General features: G+C 37.3%; 1 protein-coding gene across 1 annotated transcript in view; it reads right to left on the bottom strand.

Annotated features, from left to right (window-relative positions):
- Positions 1 to 382: 382 nt before the first annotated feature.
- Positions 383 to 23,015, bottom strand: part of PIKFYVE (phosphoinositide kinase, FYVE-type zinc finger containing) — a 74,118-nt gene continuing 51,485 nt past the window's right edge. The window contains exons 25-42 of the mRNA XM_052663505.1: positions 21,590 to 21,703; positions 21,024 to 21,132; positions 20,766 to 20,920; positions 19,827 to 19,917; positions 17,353 to 17,413; positions 15,673 to 15,810; positions 14,734 to 14,854; positions 13,309 to 13,404; positions 10,368 to 10,451; positions 9,523 to 9,620; positions 7,416 to 7,580; positions 5,992 to 6,051; positions 5,156 to 5,332; positions 4,134 to 4,237; positions 3,157 to 3,285; positions 1,794 to 2,055; positions 1,298 to 1,372; positions 383 to 498 (exon numbers count right to left, since the gene is read on the bottom strand). Coding sequence (XP_052519465.1) covers positions 383 to 498; positions 1,298 to 1,372; positions 1,794 to 2,055; positions 3,157 to 3,285; positions 4,134 to 4,237; positions 5,156 to 5,332; positions 5,992 to 6,051; positions 7,416 to 7,580; positions 9,523 to 9,620; positions 10,368 to 10,451; positions 13,309 to 13,404; positions 14,734 to 14,854; positions 15,673 to 15,810; positions 17,353 to 17,413; positions 19,827 to 19,917; positions 20,766 to 20,920; positions 21,024 to 21,132; positions 21,590 to 21,703 — 2,155 coding nt within the window. The remainder of the gene's footprint in view (positions 499 to 1,297; positions 1,373 to 1,793; positions 2,056 to 3,156; positions 3,286 to 4,133; positions 4,238 to 5,155; positions 5,333 to 5,991; positions 6,052 to 7,415; positions 7,581 to 9,522; positions 9,621 to 10,367; positions 10,452 to 13,308; positions 13,405 to 14,733; positions 14,855 to 15,672; positions 15,811 to 17,352; positions 17,414 to 19,826; positions 19,918 to 20,765; positions 20,921 to 21,023; positions 21,133 to 21,589; positions 21,704 to 23,015) is intronic.

Below are 23,015 nucleotides of genomic sequence, written 5' to 3'. Positions count from 1 at the left end.
CAGGAGAGTCACAATCTATGAGACACTGTTTGCTTAAGGGGATTGTCAGCAAACATGACAACCCATTGTTCAACCAATCTCATCTCCAACCATACATCTGTTCTCAGACCTTTGAAATGAATCTAGATTTCAGCTTATGTGAACAAAATACTTGTGCAATTTCCCAGCCCACGGTTAGCTAACTTGTAGGCATCAAAAACCAAAGTGCAAATCCATGGAGTTTCAACACTTCAGCTACAGATGGCCTACCCAACCTCAGAACTGAAAGGCCTCTGCACACTGTGGTGAATGTGACAAAGAAACAGAACATGTAGCTGACTTGTGGTCCTTTGGTTCCAAGCCCCCTTTTCTTCCTGGTCCATTTCAGAGTATGTGCTTCATTTCAGCAGTTCAGACCCAAGCCTGTCCAGTGGTCTGGCACCATCAGGAAATATTTGTCCATGGCTTCACAGAATCTAGTCCTGTACAACTCTGGAGAGACCACAGTCGGCATTTTACCTAGGATTACAAAAGGGTAAAGAGAAAAAAAGGAAGCTGTTACATAACTGACCAGACCACTGACTTCGACAGCTATGTTCTTTCATGTAAACGAACATAAAATGCCATGTCCTGTAAACACACACACTATGACGGGCTCAGAAAAAAGGAAGGGTGCTCACTGTGCGACATGACAAGGGACAGGTCCTTCCTGGTAGGACTTTTTTATTTTAAAAGATGCTCTTGCCTAGAAATGAGAGATGTCTGAAAGCAACCTGGTGCTCTCAGTGCTAAGAGAACTTAAAGGACTTCAAGCGTTAAATCAGGACAACCTCCTGTTCAGGAACTCTGGCCTTTCTTTCCTTTAACATTTCATTTTGAGAACCTCTGGTTTCTTAACAGAATTTCCCAGATGATGCAGTGGTAAAGAGTCCACCTGCCAAAGCAGGAGGCACAAGAGAGGTGGATTCGATCCCTGGGTCGGGAAGATCCCCTGGAGTAGGAAATGACAACTCCAGTATTCTTGCCTGGAGAATTCCATGGACAGAGGAGCCTGGCAGGCTATAGTCCAGGAGATCACAAAAAGTCAGACATAACTCAGCATGCAGCAGATACCGCATCTTAACACATATTTAAATCCCATACTTCCCCATTTAAACAATTCCTTTTATTATTTGATCATTTTGGAAATGATGATAAAGTCAAAGATAACCAGTTATGTTTTATAATTTTTTCTGAAGTATCCATTTGTTATATGTTAACTGATGAGGAAGATAATGAGAACAGTTTAAAGAGTAAACAGTACAAAAATTCTGCTCACCTTGTCCTCCTAAAATTCCTGTTGATTTCACAACCATCTCAAGCTTTTTGTCCCAGGTAAATGTTCGGATATAATCTGTTGCAGGGGGTGAGATTAGCAGTGAAAGCTCTCAATAAATATAAGCAGATAACAATCACAATTACCACGGCTATTACTTCTACATTAGTTAACATTGAGTGCTGGCAATACTGTAGGTGCAGACAATACGCCAAGGGCTGTCCTAAGGGGTTTTTTTACCATATTAATTCTTCCAAACCTCATAACAACCTCACAGGCCTTCATCTTAAGTAAATTCCTGAATACATATATTTTTGATAATGAAAATGGAAATGAGAAATATGAATAAAAGTACTAGAACAGAAAAACTATTTTTAAAATTTCAAATGAGTTTGTGAAAACATTCAACAAGCTATTACTATACCAGGTTCTGTATAGTCTTCAAAGACTACTCTGGCTTCAATCATGAACTGCACATAAGACATGCTCATTGACCTACCTATAATTCCAACTACTAGCTCATTGCTGGTATCGTCTCGCCCAACTAACAAAGAATAGTCTATAATGAGGTGGCTAGAAAGGAAGTGGGAGTCGCTCCGGATCGAGGCTCTCAGCACAGCTTTGGAATGAGAACGGATATACAGAGGGTTGTCTCGAACCATCTTTAAGAGATTTTCATCCAGAAGAACAACATCACAGCTCTCTTTCCCGGTATCGGTTTTTACATTTCGATTCCTAAGTGAACCCTTCAAGTCAAAAACCTAGCAGAAAGAAAATTCTCTGTCATTTATGTGAGTTGCTACAAATGGTTAATTAATATAATTAAATTTAAAAGGCAGAAAGCTTCCTTGTAGCCCTTATCCTTATAAACACTTTAATATTTAACTTTAAAATTTATAACTTATGTAAGTCATTGAATGCATACATTGTAATTGTATAATACAAAAAGCACATGGTGATATAATTGTATCATATGAAACTAATAACTAGGTACCCAAATATTCAAATATGTCAGAAATATACTGACCCATTTAATCAACTATAAGAAACATTAACAAGTAACTCCAAAAATATACTGCTGAATCATAAAGCAGTTTGAAAAACAGATGTAAACAGTCATAGGAAATTTCAAGTTTTGATATCAAAACTGTGCAATTATAAAGGACAATGCAGAAGCAATAGCGTACTTCTAGGAATTTCTAGACAGTAGAAGAAGCAATGCTAGTCAGGGGACTTGGGAACTAGACAGGTGGAACCTGAGGCGTATTCTACAGACCACTGCTAGTCAGTTGTTCCTGACTCAAGATGAAGGAGAAGCTGGTGCCAGAATGTAAACTGATTACATCATTAAACCTACAGTTTAGTTCAGCAGCTGCTTTTGCTATAGCAAGACTTTCTCAATGAAGAAAGCAGTACATTAAATTACATTCTAAAAAAAAAAAAATTATATTCTCGTACAAGCTCCTAGCTCCAGACTGGAAACAGTTCAAAGACCAGCACATTGAAGAGCACTGTTCTAGAATCTAGACCAACTTGAATTCTAGGAAGAGCAGTGAGACCTTGATAAAGCCCTCAATTCCTCTGAGCCTCAGTTTCTTCATCTTTAAAATGGCCAGACCCATTGGATCTGCCTTCTTACTCTATAATTCTGTGTTTCTAGGATATTGGTTATGTTAAATTTTAGGACCAGACCACAACATTCCTCTTTATTCTTTCAGTAACTCGAAAGTTAAAGCTGACCTAGTAACCAAAGTTTAATATTTACTATCAAATACCATGTTATTCTCTAATCATCATGTTCAGGAACCAGAAGAATGAAGGGATCCAGCAGCTAAATAGTTTGCGTGGTTCATTATCTTTACCTGTGCCATCTTTCTCCCATAGAAAAGATTTTCCATGACAAGGAGATCTAGTTTCTTCTCAGTGTTGTTCTGAGAATTCTTATAACCAATTCTGTAAACGCCAAGAATCTTGGCCAATGCAGTAGGCCTCTAATTCAGCAAAAGTAAATAGATACAAATGAATGTACATGCAAAATAGAAACAGACTTAAGAAATATAAAACAAGCTTGTGGCTGCCAATGCAGAGAAGGAATGGGGGAGGGACAAATTTTTTCTAGGAGAAGAACAAACTACTCTGTAACAAACAGAAAAGCAATAAGGATATGTCATATATTAACACATAGGGAATTATAGCCATTATCATACAATAAATCATAATGAAGTATAATCTGCAAATACTAAATCATTATTCTGTATACCTGAAACTAATACAATAGTGTAAGTCAACTATATTTTAAGAAAGGATTATTTATAATATCAATATCTGAATTATTCATGTATTATCCAGACATGATTTTCTATTAATATGGGTCAGGAGACCTTAAAAGAGATTCTGAATCTATGAAGCAAGTAAAGCAGCAACGCCAATAAAATTATTAGATCTTTAATATACTCCCAAGGGATAATCCTTCACAATTTCTAAAATTCACAAATTTTATTATGACATAATTTTTCCAATAAAAGGCAACAAACCAATAAATGGAAAAAAAAATCTACATGACTCCTTCATATTCTCACTGGAAGGGTCTCTGTTTAATGACAAGTGGGCAAACTACACATACACACACACACACACACATACACACACACACACACACACACATACACACACATACACACACACACACGCAGAGAAAAGTTTGAAATCCCTGCTTTCCACCACACCTCAAAAGCACGATTCTGTTCACTTATTACCATAGAGAAAACTGCCCTTAGGACTTTCAGGAGGTGAAATGGACCAGTAAACTCTAGTTACAGATCAGGGTTTAGGTTTCTACCTTTTGCTGAACGGCATTTGTAATGTAATTGAAGTAGTGTGGTGCGAAGTCAAGGAAAGACTGGACTTCCAGACGAGGCATTTGCTTCAAAATGAATCTGTCATCTAAAAGGCAAAAATTTCATGTTTATTCAGTTGCAATATTTACTGAGGTAATCTAAAATAAATCATTCTAAGAATCCTAAATGACTTGCTCACTTCATGTATTGAAGGGATATTTTTAATATGATAACACTGAGAAGATTTTGATCAGAACATAGTTCTCAAGTTGAAGGTTTGGAAAGGCTTCTGAGAATTTATATAGTCAAGAAAACTCTACATTTGACAGCTGCACACTTGAAGTCATAGCTATATGATGTACTTTTTAAAACTACCAAGCACAATGTTACAAACTCCTTTGTTAGCAATCCAGGAACTAACAGTTATCAAAGTGCCTATCAAGCACATCTTTCCTGATGCATTTTCTCAAGTAACTGCACTTTCAGTGAGTGTGGAGAACTCAAATATGTAGTACAAATGGTCAAAATCTGCTGTAAACTTCCGCAGGTCAAATGTTTCAATTTTTATCTTTCTCCCATCAGCTCTGAGGTACCTTATGAGTTTTCTAGAAGTTCTCTGTTACTATTTACATGTGGAAAACTTGGGACTAGAAAGAATTTAGTAGGGATTTGATCAATACTTGTCTTTCATTATACACTTTACACCATGTATTTTTTCAATGTTCTTCTTTCATCCTCTCAAGCATAAAAAGAAAAACATGTTTGCTAAATGACACATCACATTACCTCAGTTCAAGGGATTCATAAACTATCCGAGGGAAAAAAAGATGGATGCTGCTTAATTAGCAAATGATCAAAAAGGCCTTGGAGAAGGAAATGGCAACCCACTCCAGTATTCTTGCCTGGAGAAATTCTTGCCTCCAGTATTCCTGCATGGAGAGAGGAGCCTGGCAGGCTAAGTCCATGGGGTCGCAAACAGTCAGACACAACTGAGCAACTAAACAACAATAGCAAAAAGGCCCACCTTCAGTAGCATAAAAGGCAGCTCCTGATTTGCCTCCTCGGGCCTGCCACGGAGAAGAGTGAGAAAGGGAACGAATGAAATCTTCTTCGCTGCTGCCCAGAATCACTTCTCGCATCTTATGAAACTCTCCCGCATAGTAGAGCCGACAGTAAAACTTGGCGTTGGCATCTGAAAATTCTATAAACAGAAATGTTTTTAGAAAAAAGCTCTTCTGAATCAGAAATATCTTTTCCTTCTTGCCCACTCTCCACCCCCACACCAAATGCAAGCATTTAATTTTCTCCATGATAGTATTTTTCATGTTAAGTCTACTACATTCCTGTTTATCACTATTCTGTTATCTTCAGGAAGGATTAAGAGAGTACCTTAGGACCACCCTTACATATTTATAGGAAAAAAAACAAACATAAAACAAGACTCGGTTCTAATTTTATGCTGGTGACTGCATTTTCATTGTTGTATGGTTATATCTTAAATTTCACTGTGTTACTATTCTGGGTAACAAAACATGTACACACAATTCTAGATGCCTTGGTAAGGTACTGTGGCCCTAAATTATACAGGAACAAATTATTTAAACCTTAGACATCTAAGTAAATTAAAATTTATAAATTAAATTATATTTAAATTACATTTACAAATAGATTTCCTTTTAAATTAAATAATGTATACTTTATAAACTAAATCTAGATGAAACAAATGCTCATCAGCACAAAGACTTAGTATTCATTTCAAGAGATAGGATATTTATCTAGTGTGAAGCTAGGAGTTTCAAATAATGAAGTTGTTCAATTATAGTCCTGGGTCCCCAAACCAGAGATTTATCTCATACGTACGAAGCTCCACATGAGGATTTGTAAGTTGTTTCTTCTGTGTATCTCCTCCATCTACTTCATCTAAAAGATTTAACATCATTAGTAAAGCCAAAGTTTTAGGCGGTTATCAGTTTATTTTGTGTGTTCTCTTTCCCTGATATAAACTAAAAACTAAGTCAGTTAGTATTATCCTAGTCAAGCCATGCTCAAGCAAGCATCATGTATATAATTAACTGTAAATTATTGCAATAAAAATGTATGTACCTTTTGAAAGATCGATTTTTAGATTAAAAATCAGAGAATTCAGACTGAAGAATAATTTTTCTTATAGTTAAATAATCCCTATGATAGCAATAAACTTACTCAATTCTAACACAAGACTTTCTGTGGCTATTTCACCAGAGTTTATGACCAGTTTTCCCTGTGTATAAAGTAATGCTTTCCCAATATTCTGAGATGCTTTCTTTATTATACACTAAGATATATGTTCACTATAGAAAATATACTAATATCTACATCAGAGCTGTTTTTTTTTTTTTAATTTGACTTATGTGTCTGGCAAACTTACTGCCAGATAATTATTGTGGAGTTGTAATATATTTTAACTCTTAATTACTGTAAAGTTGTAATATATTTTAACATCTAGAAGAACAAGTCATCCTCTAAGTTTCCCATTTCAAAATTATTTTTTTCAAAGCACCAATGCCTTCTAAGGATCACAGCCTATAGAATACTAAACACAGATCATAATTATTAATAAAAACGTGTCATGCAATTTCTATTTCTTAAACTACTAATTCATGCTGTAATCCAGGGGTTGCCAAACTACTCCTCTAAAGGGCCAGATGCTAAGTATTTTACTCAGTTGCCACTACTCAACTTGCCAATATAATGGGAAAGCAACCAGACAGTAACTAACTGCGTTCCACCACAACTTTATTTACAAAGACAGCTCAGCTTAGTTATCTGACTCCTGGTCTAACCCTGTATTCAAACACCATCAGGTAGATGTATTTTTTTAAATACCTAAATGAAGGTGGGTATCAGTAGCTCCCACCTTACAGAGACTGGAGAAGAAAGGGGATGTCTGAGAGGGCAATGGGATGACCTCATTTGAACATACACTGTGAGCTACACAGTGAGACAGATGTGTAATGTCACTTAGTCCTCAGTAAACCTTGGAAGACACTGCTTTTCCACTTTATCGGTACAGCCAAGTAAGGATTTCTGATTCTTACACTCGGTAAATGAGAACAGTGATACCTGAAACCAGCTGGATTCTCCCAGCACCAGGCTTTTCCCACTCTACCCCACCATGGTGTGAGAAGAATGGGAAGGCCCTGATTTCTGCAGTAGAAGCATCTACTTCAAGCTGTAAGAAACATAACCAACTGAAGTAAGTAAACTGAAGCCTAAAACAAGCACATTGGTCTCCTTCAACACACCTTGAGGCTCAATGCCTTGATTCTCCGTCCCCTCCTTGCCCGTCTGCCCCACTTGGTAGTAAGCACTATCTGCTCCACGTAAGGTCTCTCTCTTCTGGGAAGAGAGGTCAGGGCTTTTCCCTGCTGTCCCTCGGAAGAAGGACAACATTCCAGAAGCCTTTTTGGCTAAAAATAAGAGGTAACATATTAAGTACAGGTCACTGCACGTAGAAAAATAAAAATTTTCAATTCATTCCTGTGTAAGCAGGACCATTATATGAAAGTAATAAATAAGATTAACACTGATAGATTCATTTGCACAGATTATTATTCTATATGGTTTATGGGGGCTTTAAGGGGGCAATCAAGCACTCTTATTATCAAAAACAGAAGAAAAGCAATGTTCAGATAGCTGCATATCAAAATGTGAGAAATTATTAAATACAGAGAAAGACTTTAAAAAGTTTCTTTCCAAGGCTGTCATAGTATCTTAAGCAACAAGTTTAAGATAGGGCTAGGTTCTTATAGTATCACAGTACAGCTCATTAAACTAATACAGAACAGTATTCAAGCTACGAGGATTCAAAGTTAAAAGTAACATATTTATATCGTCTGTGTTCCATATTTTAACACAGCAAAATATATAATTTGAGTTTTAGCATTTTTCAAAAATAAGTAGTACAGGATGACCAAAGATATCACTAAAGCTTGCTCTATACTTTTATTCTTCCTTTTGAGCTTCATCATATCATTAATGATCCTAATTTGGGGGTAGCCTTTCCCTCCTCCAAGGGATCTTCCCAAGCCAGGGATCTAACCAAGGTCTCCCGCATTGCAGGTGGATTCTTTACCAGCTAAGCCACAAGGAAAGCCCAAGAATACTGGAGGGGGTAGCCTATCCTTTCTCCAGCGGATCTTCCTGACCCAGGAATTGAACCTGGGTCTCCTGCATTGCAGGCAGATTCTTTACCAACTGAGCTTTCAGGGAAGCCCTTTGTACATTTACCATTAACAAAATCCACACCAAATCTCAATCATTAAGTGCTTAGGGTGGCAGACACTATCACAGTCTCCTCAATATCCAATCCCACCTTGCTCCTTGCTAACAGAGTTCCAATTTTCTTTAGAGCAGCAGCATGCAGAGTCCCAGGAAAATAATCATGATTTGTATAAACTGGCCAGGACAATGATGCTCACCACTTTCTCAATCTCCTTTGCAGGAAATGGTGGCCATGAGGCTCAGTTCTAACCAATGAGACTGAAAAGGAAAGGGAATTTCCTAATGAAAGGGAAGAGCAGAGGCTTGTACCTCCCTTCCTTCTGCCTTAAATGCAGACATTAGAGTGGGACATCTCTGACCATGAGTAAAATTTAAGAGAAATCAAAGAGAAACTAACCCCTATGTTGTCATGACAAAGCCAAGTAGCTGAACCAATGCCAGCTACTGCCCATTTGCAGATGTTGCTATTTTAGAAAAATAAACTGTCCTTGGTTTAAGCCCCAGTATATTTGAGTTTTCTGTTCAGTTCAGTCACTCAGTTGTGTCCGACTCTTTGCAACCCCATGGACTGGAGCATGCCAGGCTCCCCTGTCCATCACTAACTGGGTTTTCTGTTACTTGTAGGGAATATTCCTAACTGACAAAGTCAAAAAAACACAACTTCAAATCTCTGCTCCCCACTACCTGTGTAACCTTGAGCAAAGTGCTTAATCTAAGTCTTAACTCACTTTCTGAAAAATGGAGGTATGTCAAATATGGGGTTATTGTGGGAATTAAAGAAGACATGAAAAATTCTTTTCACAATGTCAACAATGCTGCAAAAACAAACAAACCAACAAACTGATGTTATATTTCTTATGTTGCATGCTTTAAACTGAAAGCTCTAACCAAGAAGGCCGATCCTGCTTCTTTTTGCCTGAAACGCTTCTAGGCATTTCAAACTCAAAAACTTAAAAATCAAAGAAAAGTGAAATATACACAAAAGAAGAGATATAAAAATTTTACATCCATATTATATTTCAAAGATCAGAAACAATAAATCCTTGCCAGATGGCACTTCTTATTTAATGTGTTTTCTTCTTCAAACCACAATTACAAACAAAAGCACTTCTCCATTTGCAATCTTACTTGGTTGTGGTTCTGCTTCCACTGCACGGTTTGTCTGTCCTCCACTGATCTCAGGTAATCTAATTGGGCTGCTACTCTTTGGTCTGTAGTCTAAAGTACTAAAATGAGAAACAGAAGAAAAGTTGGTTTTATATGATTCAGACACAAAATAACAAGTACTCTGATTCCTATATTAATCTACTTTCCACCTAACCCCACCTACAATATCAGAAATCTGGTTCATAATTTTATATAAACACAGGTTCACATGGAAGAAAAAGTCTTGAAATGTATACTAGACTTTTAAGAAAAAGAAAACTGTTAAAGCTATAAGAGTATAGGGTCTTAAAATATTTTTCTCAGGTCTATCAGAGCTATATTATAGCACCCATACGTCAATGGTGACAATTATGACAATTTCTGTCTCAAATACCTAAAATAACAAAAATACTTAAAAGAGCTGGTTTGGCAGAGGTTTGCTTTGTTTTTTATCTGTTAAGATCTTTAATTATTATGGAAAATTCTTAAATTATTTAAAGTACAAAGCTATGCAGTAGTTTACCAATTTCAGAAGTTAGTATTTTTTAAATGAAAACAGCAAAGAGAACTTAAAAACTTAAAAATGTAAATATGCAATACACTTTGAACTTCTATGACAATTATAAGAAAACTGTAACCTAGTAGACTTTTTAAGGTCTTCTGCTATACCTGAATTTTGTTCTGTCAATTACTGGCTAAAAACTGAGTCCCACTGCTTATATTCTAGAAACTTTTACATCAACAATAAGCTGTAATAAAACTGAAATAGGAACACCTAGAAAATGATATAGTTCAATTAAAATAAATTTTCCTCAATCACATATCACCTGTTTGTTGGAAGCCCTTCTTCAGCACTGTTCCGCTGAGTGGCTTTGGACAATTCCTCTAAGGCATTCCGGTATTCTTTACAACTTAAGATAGAAACAGGTTGAAATATGTTAAACATTAAGGTATTCTTTTATAGTAAATCATATGCTTTAGAATAAGCTCTGCATTATAGAAACACAAACATTATAAGCATCCATATCTAATATACTTTAGACAAATACATTAGAGTTACCTAACAAAAGTTATCAAGTAGAAACTTCATGAAGAAAGTCAGTATGTTCACCAAAAAATAATACAATATAATCCAACATGCCAGCCAGACTCAATATCCTAAACAATGATTGTGAAGGCCTCCACACTAACATTTAGATCAAATGCCTTCAGGGGTTGAACAGCTCACTGAAAAGCATGAAACTTCACCATTTAGTGTAATAGAGGAAAGGGACTTGAGAGTGCTTTTCAACTTAAAAGTATTGAACTTTAAGAAAAAAACATTTTTCTGGTTGCACTGTCCAACAAAATCCAACTGGCAGCCTGGGAATCCTGATTTAGATAAATCAGATGTGAACACGTATTATTTTTCCAAGATACTAGAAAAAGGTGACATCAACTAGAAAACCTGCTTCCTAATACTACAAAACACATATTTTTTTGGTTGCCTTTCCTGCCTTTCTTATCTATTCATGTAGCATGTTCAGTTCAGTTCGGTCACTCAGAGTCGTGTCCGACTCTTTGTGACCCCGTGAACTGCAGCACACCAGGCCTCCCTGTCCATCACCAACTCCCAGAGTCCACCCAAACTCATGTCCATTGAGTCGGTGATGCCATCCAACCATCTCATCCTCTGTCGTCCCCTTCTCCTCCTGCCCCCAATCCCTCCTAGCATCAGGGTCTTTTCCAATGAATCAGCTCTTTGCATGAGGTGGCCAAAGTACTGGAGTTTTAGTTTCAGCATCAGTCCTTCCAATGAACACCCAGGACTGGTCTCCTTTAGGATGGACTGGGTGGATCTCCTTACAGTCCAAGGGACTCTCAAGAGTCTTCTCCAACACCACAGTTCAAAACCATCAATTCTTCTGTGCTCAGCCTTCTTTACAGTCCAACTCTCACATCCATACATGACCACTGTAAAAACCATAGCCTTGACTAGACGGATCTTTGTTGGCAAAGTAATGTCTCTCCTTTTTAATATGCTGTCTAGGTTGGTCATAACTTTCTTTCCAAGGAGTAAGCATCTTTTAATTTCATGGCTGCAGTCACCATCTGCAGTGATTTTGGAGCCCAGATAACTAAAGTCAGCCACTGTTTCCACTGATTTCCCATCTATTTGCCATGAAGTGATGGGACCAGATGCCATGATCTTCATTTTCTGAATGTTGAGCTTTAAGCCAACTTTTTCACTCTCCTCTTTCACTTTCATCAAGAGGCTTTGTAGTTCTTCTTCACTTTCTGCCATAAGGGTAGTGCTACCTGCATATCTGAGGTTATTGATATTTCTCCTGGCAATCTTGATTCCAGCTTGTGCTTCTTCCAGCCCAGTGTTTCTCACTCTGCATAGAAGTTAAATAAACAGAGTGACAATATACAGCTTTGACATACTCCTTTCCCGATTTGGAACTAGTCTGTTGTTCCATGTCCAGTTCTAACTGTTGCTTCCTGACCTGCATACAGATTTCTCAAGAGGCAGGTCAGGTGGTCTAGTATTCCCATCTCTTTCAGAATTTTCCAGTTTATTGTGATCCACACAGTTAAGGCTTTGACATAGTTTATAAAACAGAAATAGAGGTTTTTCTGGAACTCTCTTGCTTTTTCGATGATCCAGCAGATGTTGGCAATTTGATCTCTGGTTCCTCTGCCTTTTTTAAACATCTGGAAATTCCCGGTTCACGTATTGCTGAAGGCTGGCTTGGAGAATTTTAAGCATCACTTTAATAGTGTGTGAGATGAGTGCAATTGTGCAATAGTTTGAGCATTCTTTGGGATTGCCTTTCTTAGGGACTGGAATGAAAACTGACTTTTCCAGTTGACTAACCAGTAAAATAAGAAGCAAAAACTTCATGAATGATAAAAAAAAATGATTTAAAAAAATGTATCATATGGAATCTTCTAAAGGAAAAAATTCATTATCCAAATAGTAACTCTAAACTCTATAAATGCTGAAATCTATAAATCTATCTTGTTTACCACTTATACCCAGTACCTAGTATACCACACATTGCAACATTCAAATATTTGTTGAATAAGTGGACAACTTGTAACCAATATTAAAAATATAATTTTAATTTCAATATCTTTCAATAGGGAAAAAAACTTTTTTATTAGATATCCTAGATTCTACTTAAACTAGGTACTATCACTGCCGAGACATCATTAAGATTAAAAAGCTTTGTTATTTTAGACACGATATATAAAAATTTCTAAACAGGGGTCCTTCTTTAAGACACATAATTGTGAGCATGTAAATGAGTTAAGGTATAGGAACAGCATTACTCTAGGGAAACTTGACCTTCTATGTGTGGGAAGCAGGAAGGAAATAAATGAAGAATACAAAAAAGATATTCAGAGGATTAAAGGCAGATATGTTCCAAGTATTATATCAATAAATAAACCAAAGGAAAGGATACAATAGACACGTATTATAATATAGAGAATGGACAGAGGATATAAGAATTAGCAAATAACTTGCCTAGTTAACAATTATTAGGAGCTTGCTTAAGAATCATCCTGTTAATACTTGGGTAAACAGTACATTACCAGATACAAAAAGAATAAACTGTCGCACCCAAAGGATACATATTCTGTACTTATATTTACTACTTTACATTTACTTATATTTTGCTCTACTCTATGTAACAGAGCTCAACAATACAGCAATTAATAAATAAATATACATAAAATATAAAAATACACACACAGGTGAAAAAGCCCTCTGAGTAATACCTGAGAGCAAAAGCAATGATGGAGCTGGGCTCCTTCTCACAGACTGCAATGGGCACTCGTTCATGTTCATACATTAAATAGTGTTTATCTGGATCGCTGTTCAAAAACATGTAAATCAGAACAAAATTAGCAGAAAATCACATATACAACCCATTAGCACAATTACAAGTAAATCTCAGGACAATTTTAAGTTAACTAAATAATGCACAATTACCTGAACATAATTAAGCCAAAATGTATGCAGAACTTGAACAAAGAGTCAAGGAAAACAGATCAACAGAAAGTTTTTAAAGGCAACTGAAAATGATCAGAACTGTTTTTCAAATCAGAGGGTCCTGGAATCATCAAACAAAGTTTTCCACGTTGGCAAGACGTTGGGTCATATTTATCTCAAAAAATATTTACAATGAATAGCAGAAGTTTAAGAGATTTTGTTCTGCTTTAAGTTTGAAAGAAAAGTCTTTTGGAAATTGTGGAAATGTACTAGTCCAGCAGTAAATGACATAAAGTATTCAAGTCTGAAGCAGAGAAAACAGAGGCCTTTTACACACTTATACCACAGAACATACAGCTCAAGACATGAGCTCCTGAGAGCAGGAGTTTTCCTTACTGATCTTTCTCTACGTCCTGAGGCACTAAAGCTGCCACTTAAACATTAACTGAATAAATAAATACAGAAGTCAATTGAGAACAAAATCTGTATTAACATACATCTGTTTCACTGTTTCACTGGAGCAAGCATCATCAGCTGTTAGCCAGACATGTCAACCAGTGGAAGAAAAACTCTCACATTCAGCCTGTTTCCCCCCACTGTGAGAGGACCTGGTACACACAAGATCACACAAAGACTTCAATGGGCCATTGCAATTCATCACCACTGTTAGAAACGCACCATGTCCCAGTTAAGCACCAGGTCAGTAATACCCTCATATACAACCAGCAATATGTTTTTATGATCATGAGATCAATTGTTGTTGTTATTCAATCGCTAAGTCATGTTCGACTCTTTGCGACCCCGTGAACTGCAGCATTCCAAGTTCCCCTGTCCTTTACTATCTCCCAGCATTTGCTCAAACTCAAGTCCATTGAGTTAGTGATGCTATCCAACCATGTCATCCTTTGTCATCCCCTTCCCCTTCTGCCCTCAATGGAGCAGTGTATCTTTTAAAATGTGTGTATATCTATCTATATATATATATATATAAGCAATTCTTTATTAATCTACTTATCTACTGTTAATATATAAAGACTACATGTTCCACAAAGTACATTATACAAAAAGACATCGCTTTTATGGTAATGGAGGATAATTTTGGATTAAGTTAAATAAACATATTTAAATATGGAGAGTATATCCATAGAGAAATCTTTAAAATGAAGTGAAAATAAAACCACCCAACAGCCACTGGCTTATATAATACTTACAAAGGAAATGGAATAGGGTTATAGCTATTTCCTGGAAGCAAATTTGCGAAGATGGCTTTCATGGTTGATTTTTCCTTCACCTGGCTGTCTGTAGATCCCAGCAAATGTCCATCAAATACATCTAGAATAAAAAATATTCTACTTATATATTAATATTCAGGAAGAGTAAAAGTATAAAGTGTTACCTATATTTCTTTTCCTTTTTGGAACACAGACACAGGCACACCATAATTACCAATTATAGTGTAAAATTTTTGATCTAGGAATAATGACTATCTAACAGGAAGCAACCGTGAAACATACACAGCTCTGACGCCAAGGGGCTCATTTTTTTACATTTCAACATGTCTGAAGTTGAGATCATCCTGCAATCAACAGCCTCTTACCCTCAAGGGGCCAGGCAGCAGCTGTGGTGAAATCACTGGCCAACCATGCATGAATTCAGTCCCAGCTGTTCCTGTTGCCACTTCAACTCAGTTATGAGCACTGTGGCTATTATATCTGAGCTTAACTGCAATTTAAAAGTTACGTTTAAAGTTCACACTATAATTAAGTAATTGGTGCTTAAACAGAAAGCAAGGCAAGAGAGGGAAAAGGCTCTCTATTACATCTATTATTGGCAAAACAAATGTTTGTCGTTGGAGAAATGGTTGAAATTTTCTCTTTCTTTCTTATAAGGGAACAATCATGTGCTTTATGAGACTGAAGAAAACATTAATATCCCCAGAAAGTAGATAAAGCTGAATAGCATTTTGTTACTGAGACAGTCACATGTCAAGCAGTGCAACTGAAGAAGGGATATGGTAAAAAGCTATATCTAAAAGAGCACTTTCAACAGTACAAATTTTAAATCCCAAGGGATAAGAAAGCATTGTACCCCAGCACTCAGAGCGTTCGTCTCTACTGGACGAAGTACAGAAATAGTGACTTGACCTGTACCTTCAGAACTGCTGGCAGTATCGAGTTCGGGGGGCCCTCCCATGGCCTGCTCAGGCACGCCTTCAGGAGAAGTAGGCAGCTGGAGATGGGGGGAACTGGTGGAGCTCTGACTGGACAGGGTGGCCAAGAAGCGGTCCTCTAAAGAAAAACACCATGCAAATGAGTCACTTTAAAACATTATGTCCATTTCTACCTAATAACAATGCTTTCAAAATGCCAAAACCTTTTTCTACTTCATAAACCAAAGAATTTTAGCTTCTTAAATAAAGTTACATAGGTCATTTCACAAATGAATTTCAGAAATTTTAGAAATGGATACAAAAATTCAGACAGGTTATATGACTTGACCACAATCAAACCTTAGTAACAGCAGGATGACTGGCAACCAAGTCTAGTACCACTCCAGTATTCTTTGCACCAGACCATAATGCCTGGGCTTCCCTAGTAGCTCAGCTGGTAAAGAATCTGCCTGCAATGCAGGAGACCCCAGTTTGATTCCGGGGTTGGGAAGATTCGCTGGAGAAGGGATAGGCTACGCACTCTAGTATTCTTGGGCTTCCTTGATGGCTCAGCTGGTAAAGAATCTGCCTGCAATGCAGGAGACCTGGGTTCAATCCCTGGGTTGGGAAGATCCCCTGGAGAAGGGAACAGCTACCTACTCCAGTCTTCTGGCCTGCAGAATTCCATGAAGTTTTTATTTTAGTGCATGGGGTCACAGAGAATCAGACACGACTGAGCGACTTCCACTTCACAATGCCTACTTAAATATTTTGTTCATTCAATTTAATAAGGAATGAAATTATGACACTACCGAGGGGAAAAAAATCATGTTTATTCTCAAGGGGGAATTCACTTAATTATAATTTTTAAAATGCCAAGAATTCCAAGTTGAGTTTCTATTCTACCAAGATAGTCTAAGTAAATTTCCCTTCTAATTCCCTAGAGTGGCACCAAGTTATTCAGTGAAATATTGAGGAAAAACAGGCTTAAGTCTAGAAAATTTTAGCAATATAAAAATATCAACTAAGCTTTGTCCGATTTTTTTTTCTACGAAACCAAGGACTTAACTGTAACACAATTAAGAGAGAAATTCAGTTTTCTTTTATCTTTCTGTTCTTCCCCTAAAAAGCAGCCTTCTCTATTGATCATCTGGCTTCCCTGGTAGCTTAGCTGGTAAAGAATCTGCCTGCAATGCAGGATACCCCAGTTTGATTCCTGGGTTAGGAAGATCCACTGGAGAAGGAATAGGCTACCCACTCCAGTATTCTTGGGCTTCCCTGGTAGCTTAGCTGGTAAAGAACCTGCCTGCAATGAGGGAGATCTGGGTTCGATTCCTGGGTTGGGCAAGCCCTGGAGAATGGAAAGGCTACCCACTCCAATATTCTGGCCTAGAGAATTCCACGGACTGTATAGTCCATGGGGTTGCAAAGAGTCGAAAGCTACTGAGCAACTTTCACTCACTTCACTATTGATCATTTATTTCTCTATCCTAACTTACGCAATGTATTTTATAATAATCTTAAACTGAGACTGCTTACAAATGCTTTACAGCAAGGAAAAAAAATGTCTCTGACCAACTGCATCAGAAAAAATTCTCAAAATTTAGTGTTTAAAACAATTTCTAGACTAAGACACGTCTTTAAATTCAATGACAGGTGATCACCAGACTCAAGGACCAACCTTTTTCTCCATTTGGAAGTCCTGGAGAAGCATTCCGTGGAGATGCATCCACTGCACTTATCTGTAGAGAAGGAAATATTCTGTTCTTAAGGAAATGTTAAAATCACACTAAAAAAATTTTTAACAAAGTGAATCTTACGCTTTCAACCTCAAGAATTATTAATATTGATTCATTTAAAAATAATAAAAAACCCATTACATATTACTATAAACAACACATTTTAATTAAAAACAGATTTTTTTTAATTGGTAAAAGAGTGGCATTGTTTTATGCTTTTACAAATATTTCAATGTCTAGAAGACATTAAAGTCTTCTTTTAATAGAAGACAGTTAAATTCCTCTCTGACTTCTGCATTTAATCTGTTGAGCTGTATTATTACAACTGAACTTATAAAGATAATCTAGCCTCATAGAGTTATGCAGTTGAAAACAGGAAATCTCTCAGAGCCCTTGAAAGGGTCTAGGACCTCCACGGTCCTTGAACTACATTTTGAGAATACTATTCTAAACAGTAGCTCACAGACCCATTAAAATATCCAGGAACTACTTATGATTATCCATTAAGCCCAGCAACCTTTTACTATCCATTGGACTTTCTCAAGTCCCATAATCCATTGATAAAACATATATTTAAATGACTGTCAGCCCTGTGTACAATGTCATTAAAAGTCACTTCTTATACTGCTACTTATAATGTCCTTTGATTTGCTCACCCTAGCAGAGGGCACCCTGCTCATCCTATATGAAATAACTCATCATCACCAACTCCCTTGGCATTACTCTCCATTTCTCGTTAATTTTTTCCTCACAGCTTTGTTTCCACTTGTTTTTTAAATGTTTACTGGTTCATCTGTTTATTGTCAGTCTCATAAATAAACGTTCCATAGGAACGGTAACTATGGCCTCCATCCATAAATGTGAACTTTCGTGTTCATGTTTGTGAACCCTGAGAGCCTTGCACTCAGAACAGTGTCTAAAAGCACTCAATAAGTATTTATCAAATGAACGAATATAAACACAAAGGCAGTGCTACAGATTTTCAAATCAACTTTCAATCTTTCAAAAAGAAAATCATCTATTAACTGATTTTATATTTTCAATTCCATGTCTTACAGCACTAGCTTCACAGTTTCATCAGCAGGCAAACAGAAAGGCTTCTAGCAGTGTGTGAGAGCCATTAACGGTCCCAGACTACTTGAAAATACTAATAAATCATCTTCATAATTCTTACTCTCACCCAAACTTTAAGGAAAAGTGATTCCTACACAGTTATTTATGAGACAAAAAGTAGAATTCAGTGACACAGAGTTCCTAAACAATACAAAGATCTAAGGCACTTGTACCCATCATTCCATGAAAATACTCTGCTATAAGTACTATACACTTGTACAAAAAGAAACATTCTCTCAAAAGCCCTCATGGTATCAGAATATTAAGTCCTTAAAATATATTGACATTAATTCATCTGTTTGTGGTTAGCACAGTGGCAGAATTTCGTGAGATACATACACACACATACCACACATACCTTCAATCAAACATGAATCCAGATACTGTTGTGAAGGGATTCTACCACATATGTAAGATCACAAATCAGTCAGCCTTAAACTAGGGAAATTAAGCAGGTGGGCCTGACCTAATCATGTGTCCTTTAAATCTGTGTCCAGAGGTTAGACACAGAAGAACTCAAGAGATGTGAAGCATGAGAAGGATTCAATCCACTGCTGTAGGCTTTGAGGATGAAATGGGCCACATGCAAGGAATCAGGCAGCCTCGAGGAGTTGAGATTTGCCTCTAGTCAAATGCCAGCAATGAAAGGGGGACATCAGTCCTATAACCACTAGAATTGAACTCTGCCAACAACCTAGATGAGGCTGGCAAAAGATCCTGAGCCTCAGATAATCACCCTGGCCAAACCTTCATCTCAGCCGTGAGACCGAGCAAAGAACCCAGCCATATACTCTGCCAGAGTCCTGACACACTGTGAGACAAGAGATTTATGTTTTAGGTCACTAAGTTTGGGGTAAGGTGGTATACAGCAAGAGAAAACTAATACAATTAGGAAGGGTTAATTAAATCACCACATAGAACTAACCTGGTGCGGCCTCTTAAGAAAAACCTCTCACTTAAGCACAAAGAACACCCAAAGCTCATAGTAAAATAGGACTTTGTTATACACCCAGTATATGCACACCTTCTCCTTTACAGCACCTACTGCCTCTGTGATGCTATCCTCAATGATGCCAGTAGACAGCAGCTTTTGATAAGTATTTCAAATAAATGAATTATAATGTATTTTATTTCAGGCAAAGATAAAAAAATTAATCCAGGTCACACCAAGAAACCTGACTGCTTCAAAATTAAAAATGCTAATATTGTCAATAAAGTATGTACTAAACTACCACTTCTAAGTGTTATAAGAGAAATTAATTCTATTTATCACAATGAAGGCCCCAAGACAAAACAACATTACCTTGCTTTCTTCACCTTGTCTCAGTCGTCCAGGACTTGGAGGAACTGAAGGCCGCTTCCTACCCTTTTCTTGCTGGAAAAGGTCTTGCAGCCTACAATTAAAGAAAAAAAGGAAAAGTGAAAAGAAGAACGTGGTTTTCTTTCTAATATCCTGAATAATGAATACACATATTCTCCTTATAGCTTTGAAACCACAAAAATTAATCTTCCTATTTCAAATGCAATAGATTTTACAGCTGTACGTAAGTTTTGTTTTATTTCAAATCAACTAATCAGTTGTTATTGATATGATTATAGTTAGAAAAGAAGAGCGAGTTATAATGAGACACCAACAGACCAAGGCCCAAAGCCCAGCTCTGAAAATCAACAGCTATATAACTTGGGCAAATCCCTTAGTCTCGTAGAGCCATAGTTTCCTCTGTAAAATGAAGCAGTATATACACATGTGGGACTCACAATCAAATAAAAGAGTGCATGTCCATCTGGTGCCTTACTTAGTGCCTAGCATTATCCAAGTGCTCAATAAATAAATGCTATACTAATCCAAGTGAACTTTTCAATATGCATTAAAAGGAAACATTTCCCCAAATAAATATTTAAATACAGGTATAAAATACACAAAATAATCAGTTGAAACTCATGGCCTAACACCCAATAATTACTCCATGGTTTACTACTACAGATAAATTAGATTCAGTTAGCACACATACTGTATTAGAAACAGCAACAAAGACTATTCTCATCTTTTTTTGTATCTTTGCAAACTGCACTTTAAAGGATGAAAGAAGTGGAAGGTGGTAGGAGCGATAAAAATAAAACCTCCTACAACTTGAGAATAAAAGCCAACATCCACAACTAACAAGGATATTTAAATCAAAAACATCATGGCAGAGCACATTTTGCAATAATATGAAAGAAACACCTGACTGCAGAGTCACACCTGTTATTCCAAGCTTGCAGCACCTCACAGAGGCTTTGTTTCTTGGCGATGAGTGACTCGAAGACTGACTGCAGTTGCTGGGGGGTCTCCATGGAGGAAGACAGGAGCCGCGCCTGCATCTTCTCAGTCCAGCTCTTGAACTCACTTTCTTCCATCTAGGGGAACAAAAACCACTCCAGCAATCTGAGACGCACCCCAAAAGGAACTGCTAACAAGTTCACAACTAACTGCTGGGTTTCTGTCAGAAAAGTGAATTACCTCCTTTTGTGCAAAGATATCTTCCATTTTTTCCTCTCTTGATTTGCTAAATGTATCAGTTTTCAAAGACGCGAGTCTTTCATCCACAGCAAGATATACCTGTGAAACTCTTAACAAACATTAAACACTTTAGAAAAGTTAGAATCAAACTGTCTAATCTCACACAAGTAGAAGAAAGATGGGCAAAACCACTACAATATTGTGAAGTAATTGGCCTCCAATTAAAATAAATTTTTTTAAAAGTAGAAAAACGATATATACAGAACTTTACTAATATCTTATCTAATTAAGAATCACATATAATTCTGCAGAACAAAAAAGACCTGAAAGGATGTACATCAAAATTTAACAGTTGTTATGCTTGGGAGGGTCTGACTTCTTTTTTAATACTTTGGTGTATTGTCTACATTTTCCCATTTTTACATCAGACATATAAAAAATACAATTAGGAAAATAGGTTATTTCTGTTTTCAAAGAAAGCCGAATGAACAAACAAGGCATTTAAAGTAGTTTAGATTTCAGGCAGTACTAAACAAAAACAGATGATCAGAGAAAATGAAACTTACTTTTGAAAAAAGTCCTTCAGATCCTGAAGAAGGGACACTTTTAATGGGACTTGACGTTTAATGAATATTTTGGGAAGTGGAACACACACTTCAAGGAGCCGAATAGGCGAATAACTGAGAGGAGAAAACACAAGTAATAGTAGAAAAGTGAAAAATATTTTAATATTTTGAGTATCATGACAGCCAACCAAGTCTTATGGGCATAAGACATCATAAAGTTTCCATAAAATGGCATTTTCAAACAATCAAAAATACTGAAGACCACTTTCAATCATTACCAATATCCTTCCCAGTTAAAAAGATTTTGTTCTGTGTTGTTTTTCCCCTACATTGTGCTATCATCAATTATCCCCTGAGGCCACCCTCATGTGCTTTAAAAACAAATGACTGGGATAGAAACCTCCATGAAGAGAGAGGAACTCCTTCCTACAATTAGCTTGGACACAGGTATTCACTACCTTCTCAGCTCCCAAGGATTCTTCATGAGTTTCCTTTCCACCTGAAGTTCATGTTGTCTAGTAAACGTTATATCTGACCTAGGCCCTAGGTTCATGGTTAATAGCTCTTGCTTAAAACAGGAAATAGGTTCAATTAAAAATATTTTCTGAGGACCTATTATGTGTCAGATGCTGTTTCAGGTGCAGAGCAAGGGCCAAAATTCCTGCTCTCATGATTCAGGAACAAGACTTGGGCAATAAGTAAAAACAAATACTTAAAACGTACCTTATGCCAGAGAGTAGGTGCTACAGGGCAAAATAAAGAGCGAAAAAGCAGCAAGGACTGCTAGGGGTGAGAGGGAGTCAGGGCAGGTGAAATCTGAACAAAGATCTGAAAAAAGTAAGGAAAAATAAGCAAATGTCTAGAAGCAGGCAGCACAGAGATGGAAGAGCAATGAGAGGCTCCCAGGAAGGAGGTTACCTGGCATAACTGAGGCCCAGCCTGGAGGCCAGCGAGGCTGAAACATGGCGATCAAGGGGAGAGGAGTAGGGGTGAGAAGCCTGAGTATGAGGAGCTTAGAGGCCCATAAATGGACTCTGGCTTTCACTCAGGGTCAAACAGACACCACTGGAGGCTCCAGAGCACATGAGTGGCCTAAGCTGATTTTCATACAATAGGACCACTCTGACTGCTATGCTGCAGGGGAGGCTAAAGGGAAGCTGGTTGAGGTTACTGCAATAATCTAGGGAAGGCCAACAGAGATTCAGTTCAGAAGGGGAGTGCTGGAGGTGCTGAGATATGTTCAGATTCTGGATATATATAGCTATGCTGGGTCTTTGCTGTTGTGAGTGGGCTTCTCACTGTAGTAGGTTCCTTGTTGCCGAGCACAGGCTCTAGAGGGCAAGCCCAGCAGTTGTGGCCCACGGGCTTAGCTGCTCCACAGCGTGAGATCTTCCTGGACCAGAAATCAAACTCATGTCCCCTGTGT

The sequence above is a fragment of the Budorcas taxicolor genome, chromosome 2, assembly GCF_023091745.1.
Source record: "Budorcas taxicolor isolate Tak-1 chromosome 2, Takin1.1, whole genome shotgun sequence".
Lineage (NCBI taxonomy): Eukaryota > Metazoa > Chordata > Mammalia > Artiodactyla > Bovidae > Budorcas > Budorcas taxicolor.
The sequence above is the reverse complement of the archived record's forward strand: the minus strand, read 5'-3'. Positions and strand labels throughout refer to the sequence as shown.